Raw genomic sequence first — 13,429 nt, 5'->3', positions numbered from 1 at the left:
TGTTTAAAGACGATGGAAAAGCCCAGCAAATTTTGTCGACCAATGACCCTCTAACAATAAACAATAAAAAGACTTGGAAGAAAAGTCAACGGTTTTGATGCAAAAGTATGGTCAAGTCAATGTGTCAATATTGTCAAGCGAGGTGTAACAGCCAAGGCAAGACCTTAATACATACAGTACATGTAAGTAAACCAAACATTTTAAATACTAGTTAGACTTGAATATAGAGATTTGATTTAAATATTCTTTTTTTTAAGTTCAAGCGAAATTCACACTTGGAGAGAGCCTTGATAGAAACTTTTTCAAATATACTGGCCGAGGCATCCCCGTCTGATCGCCTGTGGGGGATCGGGCTCGGACTACAAGATAAACCCCAAATCAACAGCAGCAAGACCTGGAGAGGGAAGAACAAGCTGGGATATTTACTTACGGACGTTAGAAATGAAATAATGAGTGGAAACGGGATGTTTAACCAGTGAAGAAAAAATGACTAAAAAAAACAAAAACAAAATAGACACAAATGTGCTGAATATTGACTTGTGACTGTTAAGAAGGAATTTATTTAGAACTTATATATTTTAAATAATTTTCACTGCGTGTTTAATTAAAATCATATTTACTGGAACAGGCGAGTTTAAATGTCTACGCTTGAATCGAACGGGAAAAAGAATAAGATCTGCCTTTTTTCTTTGTGTCAATTACGAAAAGAATAGCGAAATGTTAAAATAATAAAAGTATTATCTGATTAGATTGTAAGAGATGTCGTTCAGGCATGATTTATACGAGCTGGCACAATTAAGTGGTTAATATCTGTTCGTCGTCAAAGTGTTTTAATTTCAAACATTATGACGGCTTCAGGAAAACAATTTTCGCCCGGTGGTGAGAGAGGAATACATGGCCCAATATAACTGGTTAAATTGGGTTGCGCATGCGTTGGGTGTCCAGATACAACACAAAATGAACACCGGTCGCGATAAGCGTGTGGGGGCATATCCGGTAGACGGATACTGTGGTGCGACAAACACTGTGTTTCAGTTTCAACCAGTGAATGACCAAGTGGCTGGTGAAATGTGCAAGTAAAAAGCACAAGATTTAAATTGAATTTAAGATTACGTTTAATGTGAAGAACAGTATTTATACAAAATTACAAAGAATATTTTTTTAACGCAGATTCGCTTAAAGATATCTTCGCTCCGCGGGAATTTATTGACGTACAGAGACATTAGTTTTTATGTCCTTTGGAATTAACGCTATTCCACTAAGTATTGTAACGGGCTTTAATTTTTTTTCTTGCACATGTTGATATAAAAATTGGTAGATCTAGGTTTATCTATATAATTTCTAGGTCAAGTGTGATTTTGGAATGTTTTTGAAAAAATTAAGCCCCTTGGACTTCCAAAAATTCCAAATATTTGCAGTTTATATTCATTTTCTTTCTGAATGTTTTCGGGGGGGGGGGGGGGGGCATAAGTGTTTCACAAACATATCTTGTTTAAACTAATAATAATAATAATAATAGACAAACATAATCGTTTAAAGCTCCGTTCACAAAAATATTTTAACCAATCTACCAAATCTAGCAAAACATTTTGATGTACATCTCTCATGGCAAATTTTGACAAAGTCATTAAACACTGTTTCCTCCGCATCTTTTTATGTTTTGACAAAAGTAGATCATGATAACATATAGACACAATAGACGACAGATCACACCCCTATCCCTTATTTATGTGGTCTTATCGGACGGATGGTCATAGTCATGTCTTGCATCATGTAGAACATTTTATTAAAAATATTGTCCACATTCTTCTGTAAAAGGTTGATTTGGGAAGTTTTTCCATAAATATGCATTCTTGGGTTCTGGGTTTTCGTATAAAACCTGCAAATGTTGTTTTTATTTAGGAACAATCAAGCATAAGTTAAGACGAATTTTCTGGGACAAATATTTACATTACACAAGTTGAATATGTTACCCTCTTACAAGCTTCTATTGCACTCTGCTGTTATAGTCCAACTTCTTCCTCCTATATCATTTGTCGTATGGATATATAACTGCATGTCCTCTCTTTTCACTACTTAAAATCTGGGGTTACATGTATATCTCCAAAACAAACTTTAACCCCCCCCCCCCCCCCACTTCCCCTTAACTCATAACAGTAACATGCTGCAACACTGACATTTTTTTTTATGTCTGTGGTCCTGTGTTTGTAAAAAATACCAAACATGGCGAAGGTACATTTTAATTGAAACAAAATTTGGACATAATTGTTTTTATTACCGATTTTTTTAATTTTTTTTTTTAAAATTGACTACATATATTGAATTTTGAAAAAAAAAAATTTTAAATCTCAAATTCTGAGTAAATGTTATCCTAAATCTATGACTTATGCTGAGTAAACGTTATCCTAAATCTATGACTTATGCTATGAGTAAACGATATCCTAAATCTATGACTTATGCTGTGATAAGGATTAAAGGGAGAATCCAAACACGTCAACGTCACAAAGAGTGAGATACTCAGTTGTCTTGGAGATCTTAACGAATCTCCCCTGTGGTGACGTCGGACAGTCGATGACGACCAGCTGTGACAGAGTACCAGGACCAGCAAAGAAACCACACGGAGTGTTCACATCAGATTCTGTCAGTCCTACAGTGACGGTGACATCTTGCAGCCGGAATGACACATCTTAAATTAGTCAATTTATAGATGTCAATGAAAAAAATAAAAAAAAACTAATTTAGAAAACTGCAGTATTTTAAAACAAAAATTACATGTTAATACATTACTTATATAGAATATTTACTTCTTCAAAACGAAAACGATTGCAATAATTTCTTAATAAGTTTTATTTGAGATCACAACAGCATATTAAATGAAGATAACATTAAACAAAAATGTCTATACACAAGATATTTCAATTTTGCATTGTCATTCCTCAGTACGCTTACCCGTTCCGTACTCATCCATTCCTCTGTTGAGTATTCTGACAGATTTGATGGAATACACAGCCTGCAGATCCACCATCCACCACGGATTGGTGTCGCCATCACCTGTGTGTGCACAGTTGTCTAGGATAAGGTTTGTACCATTGTTACCATCTACTGCATACTCGGGCCCATGTAATAAATACGTTGACGATTGTTCAGCAGGTTTACCAAATGCAAGCTCCAATGGAACTGTAACTGATTAGCAAGGTTTTAGTGTTAATATTAAAACATGTTAAATACAATACCATATATACATTGTAAATAGTTTGATAAAAAATGCTGTTTACTTGACTGTTAATTAGAATGTGCTTTTCAATGTGTAGATGGCGCATTCCTAAGTATGCGTCTGTGTATTATTTTACAAAATAAGACTCCACAAACGCCATAGCGAATGTTCACTCCCTCCACTTGAAAATTATACTAAAGGACTATATATGGTTTGAGCCTAAAATGGCCCCCTTAAATGAACACTGTCATTTTACTGTAATTCTTTGTTTTATTTGTACAAATATACATTTGAAGTTTTTTCATAATTTTCATTTTGATGCTAGTGCCCACAATTTAAAAATATGACATCATAAAATTTACCTTTTCCCGCCATTTTCTCCTTTTTAGCATAAAACGGCTTGTTTTGAAGCAGTTTTTCTTAAAGGAAACATTGAGCGACTGCTTGAACAAACAAAATATTTTCACCAAAGATGTATCTCTCCAATACTTATAAGTGGCAAAAAGTTTGTTCTTGTTCAAAGAGTCGCTCTATATTTCCAATTTAAAAAAAGATAAGAAAAATGTCAAATTTTGACTGATTTTGATTGAATTATCAAAATAGCGTCACTTCTGACGTCATATACTTCCAGTGAGTGCATATAAATCAAATAAATAGGCAAAAAACATATTTTATGTCAACTATGTTATAAAATAGCACAACAAATTAATGTACCTGAATCATTTTAAAAACAGCGAGTAATTGGGGCCAAATGTGACTACTATAATATATAGTTCATTAACATAAGTTTTTGAATTTCTAATTTCAAGTAGAATGGTAAATCGTAATCATCCATTATACTAGTGACAAAACGCCATGTCATGACGTATTCACCCATAGTGTTCTCGTTGGGCCACTGATTTTCAGATCAGGTGATATTAAATGTGTAATGTGATTTAGTTTTTTGCCCTTTTTTTTCAAAACACGATTTTTGCCAATTAAAAACTGAAATAAAATGACAAAGAACAAAATTTTGAAAAAAAGTACGACGCACCGCACATCTTCTTTCCCGTTATGAATATAAATCCGTATATATGGATATACCACCAGAAGTATCTTCCAAAATTACAGCTCAAAGTGGGTAATATCAGTAAAAATGTAGTAAAAACCTAGGTATCATTTTCGATCAACACCTTACTATGGACAAATATGTATCCTGAATCGTCAAGTCGTGTCATTTTCGGATATGCAACACTGGGCACGACGCTCCACACAAAAAACCTGCAAATTTTGTTAACGCGATAATCACTATCAGACTGGACTATGGAAATTGCCTCCTATATGGAATGGCAAAACATACAGTCGATTCCACAACACTGCAGCACGCATTGTTACGAGAAACGTATCACTCCTATCCTAGCAGATCTCCATTGGCTACCTGTGTACTTTCGCCCGCAGTTCAAAATACTGACGTATGTAAACCTATCGCTCCACGGGCTAGCTCCATCTTATATCAAGGATTTTATACATGAATTGAAGCCGACCCCATGACTGCGATCTAAGGCTTCATCACGCTTAGTGTCGCCAAAAATCCTGACAAAGACATATGGAGAACGCCAGCTTAGCTTGGTTTCAGCGCACTTGTGAAATGCTCTTCCTGACGACATTAAACAGACACAGCCCCTGAACATGTTTAAAAGACACTTAAAAATACAGTTTTATAAAATCTTTTTTAGCTTTTTAATTACATTTCATTCTTGTTTTACAGGAGCACATATTCTTTATTTTTTTAAATATAAATTTGACTTCTTTTAACAATTACAGTATTATTTTCATAATGTTATTCATGCATGTATGTCGATTTTTTATTGTTTAACTCCTGTTTTTAAAGTATATTTTGATTTATGCCAATTCATATTATTGTACAGTGCTTTAGAGAAATCTTTTCGATAATTAATGAGAAAAGACAATCAAGCAAACATAAATGTGAATATTGTTATTCCCCGTCCTTGCGCGGAATATTATCTAGTAGTATATAAAAAAATTAATCGTTGGAAAAATTCAATACATACCTTACTGTGCTATTTTCTGTGCTTAATGTAATTTATGTTGAATTAACCATTCACCGTTGATATTATTAATCGATTTCTTTAAAAATTAGTTTTTGTAAACTTCATGCTTTATTAAAAATTTATTTCTTGTCGCTATACTGTTTGTTTTTGCGAAAATTTTGTTAATATGGTTCAGTAATTGCGTATTTTGAAAAAAAATTAATTAAATTTCATTTTTAAATGCCTTATTTAAGGTGCCTTGCAATTTTATTCAATTCAGTGGAAAAGTAATTATTAGCAAAAGACAACATGATAAATATTAATATGTAATTTTCGACAAATTATTCACAAAAATGATCAAAAGCCTCAGGAATTTGTGAATTAAGCGGTTCACTAGTCCGATTCTTTATCCGTTGAGCTATGACGTTATTCAATCAGTTTGATTGTTACAAAAAACCTAAACAAAATAGTTTAAATCAACATATTGTGAAATAATGTCTTAAATATGTATAATCCTTGTGTCCATACTTTAAGTAGTCATGTTGTATATTTGATTTGATAAAATGAAATATATCAGAAAGGACACTTGGTGTAATGAGCTACGTTGAATAAACCCAATTAACCATTTAACCCCTCACCTTCACAGACAATGTTGTATTTCCATTGTCCGTTTGACTGACAGATCAGCCGCCCTGAACCAGACTGAGAGTATCCGTCAGAACACGAGGCGTGTATCCTCCTGTGTATACCAATGGCGTCCTCACGTCGTGTTGTATTCAGGTCTATTCCTTTTAGATCGGGTATTCCACAGTCTTATGATAAAGACACGTTTAAAAGCCAGTAAGTGTTAACTTTAGATAATTCAAATCAATATCCTTGGTAAAAACGTATACCTAACGAAGATCAAAAGTATAATCGTATTCCATATGCTGCTTGATTACATATCGACGCTAGGACTATTAAAGGATAGATTATAAGAGGACTTAAAAGAATTTACGACAATGTTATCCATAAGTCCAGTTTGCTGTGTTTAATATACATGTACCCATTTATATTGAAGAAATCTTGTTTATTCATGTTAATCAAGTATTCAGCTAAATATAAACTACGCTTTAAAAAAAATGACATATATTAAGCTTTTATGCTATTCATATAAATATTAATGTGTACGTTAAATAGAGAAAATTGGTGATATTACCGGACAAAACACATTCAAAGAATTTATCCTCAGAATATCTCTTGTGTTTACATGTCTCGTTGAGTTGACAGTTCGAGTTTGAACAAGCTCCAGCAAGACCCTACAATAAATGATATTCATTAACGTAATATATAATATGTAATAATTAGCTTATTGTAATATTATATAAATAGTGCCTGTTTGGGAGGGTAACAGTTGAAATTGACACCCCGAGAAAACCATTGTCAACCGACGCGAAGCGGAGGTTGACAATGGTTTTCGAGGGGTGTCAATTTCAACTGTTATCCTCCCAAACAGGCACTATTTATTTTGTTATACTGAATGTCTTTTTTAAAATTTTTAAGAAAATTTTACTGCTTTTATATAGGAATAACGTGAATTCTACAGCGAACCGTACGCGCATAATTTTCGCGCATGTAACATTTTTTAATGTTACCCGTTGCCAAGTGCGTTGCTAACGCTGAGGGTAATAGTAAATATTATTAACTGCGTCTTAACCAATCAGATTTCAGTATTTAACATGAAAGTATAACAATTAAACATATTAAAGGTCTGATTGCAATCTCAAGGTGCCAAACTACTTGCTTTTGTTTTAGAATGTGTATGTTACAGTGTTTCATAGGTTTTAGAGTGATTGTACTTGATAAATGTTTTTCTAACACGTGTCATTTCTTGTAGGATCGTCGATGTCAGTAGATGCGCCCTCGGTCTGAATTTCCCTATCACTATTGATAACATTTATAAAAATTGCTCAGCCCTCAAAGTTTAAGTCCACGTAATCATAACGTAAAAAAGTGATCCTTGTGAAATAAGAACAATTTTTTGAAATATATCTCTTTTCTGGAAAAAAGTTTTTTGACGGCTGTTCTCATTCTGTTAAGCCCATTTAGACTAGCAGCCACTATGACCGTTACAGGAGCACGTTAAATAACAGTATCAGTTTTATAACGAGTAAGTGAATGCTGTTTACGGCCTGGAAAAAAAATTTATGTGTAACACCGATGTAATGAAACAGCCACCTTGTATAAGTATTATGGTATGTGACCTGTACACAATAAATAATTCTATTTTTATATTTTAACGCTTATATTATAAAATATCTCTTGTCTATGTGACATTTACTGCCCCCAAAGTCTGAAATTCTCAAACAATTTAGTTTATGCATTTGTTACATTAAAAGTTTAAAATTTATTAATTTAAACTTAACTATAAGGGGAGTAAACTGTTAAAATTAAGCTTAAATTGATAAATTTTAAATTTTTAATGTAACAGTTAAAAATAACATGATTCAGCAATTCATTAATGTAATATATAAAGTTTATTGTAATATTTAAAAGTATTAAAGGTCTGATTCCTATCTAAAGGTGCCAAACTACTTGCTTTTGTTTTAGAATGTGTATGTTACAGTGTTTTATAGGTTTTAGAGTGATTGTACTTAATAAATGTTTTTCTAACACGTGTCATTTCTTGTAGGATCGTCGATGTCAGTAGATGCGCCCTCGGTTTGAATTTTCATAACACTTTTGATAATATTTATAAAAAAATTTCAGCCCTCAAAGTTTATGTCCACGTAATCATAACGTAAAAACGTGATCCTTGTGAAATAAAAACAATTTTTTAAAATGTATCTCTTTTCTGAATTTGGAAAAAAAAGTTTTTTGACGGCTGTTCTCATTCTGTTAAGCCCATTTAGACTAGCAGCCCCTAAGACCGTTACAGGAGCACGTTAAATAAATAGTTTATGCATTTGTTACATTAAAAGTTTAAAATTTTTCAATTTAAACTTAACTATAAGGGGGGTAAACTGTTATAGTAAAGTTTAAATTGATAAATTTTAAATTTTTAATGTAACAGTTATAAGTCACATAATCAGCAATTCATGATATTTCACTGTTCGATTAATTGAAAAATGTTGTTATTTGAAATAGAAATTTGTGCGTTTATGACCTATAATTACGTATCAATATTTTATAATTGAAATTAGTTAAATTAATTTATTTCGTTTAGTGCGATGAAATATCTCATACATTCTTTTAACTAAAAATGGTATTCTTACATAAATCTTATTTAGACTAATTTTCACTCCCAAGGTTTTCTCGCACATCTTATGTCACATATAACGTGTCATTTTACATCAAAGAATTTTTTCGGTTTCTTTGGAAATAAATTCTTTGGCCCATTAGCTTAACACTTCGAAATTCCACGTAGATAAACTTATTTATTTTGTTTCGGCTTCAAGTTAATCCTGTGTTTGTTACAGGTCTGCTTTGCGGAAATGGAGTAATTGTTGTAACACCTGTTTGGCTTAGCTTACAGTGTCAAGCATCAAAGAAATTTTGCCGAAATTGGGCGTCAACCTGATTGGTCAATTTTAAGTCCGTAGAGTGACCGCGTTGGTAAGTGATTTTTACGAAATCACTTTCCAGCTTGCAGCTCGTCGAAATAAACATATTAATTTCTACGGATTTTGATTCCTCAGGTAAGCTTGTAATTACTGTTTTATTCTTTTTATTATTTAAGCTAAATTTCATATAAGGTTTTTATTACTTATTTTTGAATATAGGATATTTTTAAAATAGTTTTTTAAATACCTTAATCCAATTAATTAGATAGTTTTTAAATTTCTTTCATTACTTCAATGTTAAATTGTTATTCGTTAAAAAAAACTGTCCGCCTTAATTAAATAACTTTGTAATCTTTTTAATCTACACTTTAAATTATGCTTATTGCGTATTAATTTCTATTCTAAAATTTATTCCTTAAAGATTTAACTTTTCGTCTATTTAAACGTTACCGCGCCTTGCTAAATAGAACTCTTCTGCGCGAGGAGATAAATAAGTTATCATAAACAAAAACGAAAATAGAAACTTTTCCCGCTAAATTTACAAGACAAGTTTAAGTCATTATTTAATCATATTTTTCGATACTTTATTATTAATCGACAATGTTCACACTTAGGGATCATGTTTTAGGTAAGCGCTATGCTCGATATTGTTTTGATTTCTTTTTATGTCTATTGTTTATATAATTATCTGTTTTAATTGTGTTCCGGAACTATTGTTATCTCTTTGATTTTTATAACATGCTATTATTATTTGTGTATTTCATTCATAATCTTGGACTTTCCAACTTGCGACTCGTCGAAATAAACATCTTTTAATTAATTTCTAAGGATTTTGATTCCTCAGGTATTGTGAACGTGAGTACATCACATAGCCACAACTCTGCTGAGCTATTCCCTAAACATCACGACGGTGAAAACCAGAGTGTGATACATTTATCAATTTTTAAAATGATTGAATATTTTTTCTGCTTGAGTAAAATCAGTATAAAGAAATTGTTCTACAACTTATTTTTATCATATCAAGCATTTTTTTTTTCGATTTAAAATGGTTTTAAACAATATTTTTTTTTACTGAATAATGTTTTTCATGGCAGAGATAATCATTATGTGAAAACTCTTGGACATAGCAGAAAAAACTTTTCTTTATCTTTGGTAATTACATTAAACAATATAAATGGAAAAAGTCATTTATTTCGAAAGGTAATATCGGCTTGGTTGTCAATTATTTTTAGTTAATTAACTGGTTAAGGTTTAATGATTTTGATGTAGAATCTTCACAAATCGCTACAACTATGACTTCTAAATATGTGGAACGAATGTTCACTAGGTACAAGGAAGTTATCATGTTGGGGAAGAATATATTTAATAAACTAAATTTGATGAGACCATTTATCCAGACTGGCTGGTAATTAATAAATAAAATAGTCTAACTGATGGTAAATCACAACTCTAAAATGTTTACCTTAGGCCAGTGCTCCTTTTCACTGTACACCCATCCAGCACTGTCCATGTAGTTGGTCTCTGCTGTCGTCTTATTTTCGTAATTGGTCTCACAGAAATTAGCCCCTTTGAAATAATTGACAGATTTACACCGTGGTGTTACTAGACATTCTATCACACAGTCCAGGAAACTGAGATCTGTGAAGGATTGGATTAGTTTCCTGTCCAGTCTGTGTCCTCGCTGAAGTTGAGAGAAGCCCGGCTTTAGGCTTCCATAACACGGCACAAGAAAACTGTATATAAACCACGGATATCTGAAGATTAGCATTGTACTGTAGGAGAAAATTTCAGGAGAAATAAAACTCCTTTAAAATCGGGACCCGTTAGAATTTAAATGGAGTATATATTTAACAGTCAGGATGTTTTGACTAATGAGCAATAAAAAGCATTATAACCATAAAAAATATTTGATAATTAATTTGAAAACATAAAAGAACTACGTTACATGTACTTGCAATAGTTATAGTCGGTCAACCATATCGGTGAGTTAAAGGCAATTAAAGAAATGCGTCAATAAAGCATACATAATACATAGAGATCACTGATGCAGCAATACAGTTTCTTTTAGATCAGTAATACAGCTACATTAAAAGGTATAGAGCATCAGTTTCTCAAATGGATTTAACATTGTATTTAACTGAGGTTTACCGTTATGTATTTAGTGAATTGCATGTGTCACATTCATATTTATGTTCAGAAAACTAAGTAAGTAGCTAACATTTATTACTTATTAGGTTAGTTACTGACCGACTGCAGAAATATATCTGGTTGATCAATATCATAGACGGTGACGCTTCACCTAGTATGTGTTTTTTTCCCCAGTATTCAAGTGAGACACTTATTCACAAAAAGCGATGACCTACGCAAATCCGAAAAATTAGGTGGCCTTACATCTCGTCGAGATATTACCGAATGAGACTGTTAAGTTGGTGAGAAAATATTTGACATTAAAATGTGGCTGGATTTTACGATTTCTTTTTTATCACCGGGGCCAAGCCCGTTTTAACATTAATTTCAATGTAATCAGAAATAAAGAAAGGAGTCGAACTCTGACCCAGATAAAAAAAACCTACCAGATCGCTTCAAAAGCCTAATAAATCAATTATTTTTTAACACCGTAATTACAGTTGAAACCCAAGTAAATTAGTGCGCCCAGTAAACAAATAAGATAATTCAGTGCGCCCAGTAAAACAAATAAGATAATTCAGTGCGCCCAGACTTACAGATTTATATAAAGATGATGATTTCTAGTTAAAAAACTGAATTAAAGTAATAACTGAAATCCATCATTTTTTGGATAATGATGAAAAACTGTCATAACTTTTTTAAAGTTTATTTTAACATATAAATTGACCTCTGATAAATGAATATCACTGTACTTCATCTTTTTTTTTAATCAAAATTGTAAGTCTGAAGTTAGCAGAAATGACAATAATCAGTTACTTTTTAATATGATGGATTTCAATCACACACTGATTGGTAAAATCGCCGTCCCTGGCACTTCCCTATAAGCGTGTTTTACTGTATACTGATGAGTTCTTTTTACTTTGGATTTTTTTCCTTATATATACATTTTAACTTGATTTTGTCTTGGTTTAAATGCAATGTACAAACCTTTGGATTTTAGAGTTGTTTATCTGTTATATTGGACATGGATCTAATTGGAATTGATTATTGTTTTGGCGGGGACCATCACCACTGACGGTGTTTGTTCTTGAAGAATTGTTGGTGCGAAGATATGCCAATGGTGGGATCTTGTTTTGCCCTGATTCTTCATTCAAGACGACTATGTCAGTAAATGAGAAGCACTTGCAGACTATTAGACAAGAAATGAATTCATTTTGTTGAAGTTTGCGACTTTGCAGGATGGAACTGTGAAAATAGGACAGAACGCTGGTGAGTAGATTTTTCATTCACTGAGATTCAATTAGTATGAACCGTATTTGAATTTTTATATTTTTATGTTGGTCTATTCTTTTTGGTAATCAAAGGTGTATTGTTAATTTTAAGTTGTTTGGTTTTGTGATTATGTTTTATTCAATTACATTGTTTTGTTGGTTTAAGATTTCAAATCTCACATTAAGACTGTCATATCATGGTTTTGAAAAGCACTTTTGTGGTTCGCTGAAATTCAATACAGGTTTACAAAATTTACAAAACAGAAGTGTTTGGTATGAAATATGTTCTGTAAATTTGTTTGGGAGGAAACAAATAGCCATTTTTACAGGAATAACCCTAAGATCGTAACGGTTGGTTCGCCAGCTTTGTTCCAGATCGAATCGATAATTTTGTGGATTATAGATCGGTTCGGTGTGGAGTTTCCTCTCAATTATACTTTGAACACTGTACATCTCAATTTGTCCTTTTTCCAAAATCTTCGGAACAATACGAATTATGTTGTCATGTGATACTTTTAATAAGGCTTTAGCTAGCACAGCATTCTATTTTGATAAGTGCATCCATCACTGTACACGGTGACTTCTTCGATTCTCTCATCAAGATTATCTACATGTACATAACCAGTTACACATGAGGCAAATGCATTTGCTGTTAAATCTCCCTCCGCTTCATGCCAAAGGTAACATGCCACATCTTTTGACAAATCAAATACTGTAAAATAAGGACAACCCAATTTCGTCTTGTACTACTCAGAGCTTGCTTTCAACGCTGTTGCAGCCGGGAAGATGACAAAAACAACATGTGGATAACCATCTCACGTGTTCTGAAAAAACATTGATATGAGCATTGGAACAAGACCAAGGTAGATATTAAAGACTTTCTACCGGTTTCAAAAAATGACGATTCAGTTCAGGAATTCTAGAAATGATCCTAGCAAGTGTCCGTTTCAAAGATAAGCGAGCAGGCAGAGATTATGAGAGGAAAGTGATCTTGTGACCCAATAAGAACCTGTAGTGTCAGCAATATTGATAAACAGTTAGGATGTCTATTGGAAAAGAATTGAAAAGAGCTGTATCCAGAGAACGAAAAGGAACACTGCCAGCGCAGATTTTTTTCGATTGCCTTTTTCTCGCACTGATGTTCCAAAAGATCATTATATTTTCTGATAAAACATAACTAGCATATCTTTTCCTCATCATGTTTGTTTATAAGCATAACAAATGCAGCCGGTTAAAATATGTTAT

General features: G+C 32.5%; 1 protein-coding gene across 1 annotated transcript; it reads right to left on the bottom strand.

The window, feature by feature from the left end:
• Positions 1–2,364: 2,364 nt before the first annotated feature.
• On the bottom strand, positions 2,365–10,701 carry LOC117685103 (uncharacterized). Its single transcript, XM_066079842.1, has 5 exons — positions 10,249–10,701; positions 6,443–6,542; positions 5,883–6,056; positions 2,950–3,177; positions 2,365–2,686 (listed from the first exon to the last, which is right to left on the bottom strand). Exons 1-5 carry the CDS (start codon positions 10,552–10,554, stop codon positions 2,472–2,474), a joined length of 1,023 nt encoding a protein of 340 aa, XP_065935914.1. The 5' UTR covers positions 10,555–10,701; the 3' UTR covers positions 2,365–2,471.
• Between the last annotated feature and the right edge of the window lie 2,728 nt (positions 10,702–13,429).

This window comes from Magallana gigas, chromosome 1 (genome assembly GCF_963853765.1).
Source record: "Magallana gigas chromosome 1, xbMagGiga1.1, whole genome shotgun sequence".
Classification (NCBI taxonomy): Eukaryota; Metazoa; Mollusca; class Bivalvia; order Ostreida; family Ostreidae; genus Magallana; species Magallana gigas.
Note: the sequence above shows the minus strand (reverse complement) of the source record. Positions and strands in the feature narration are given on the sequence as shown.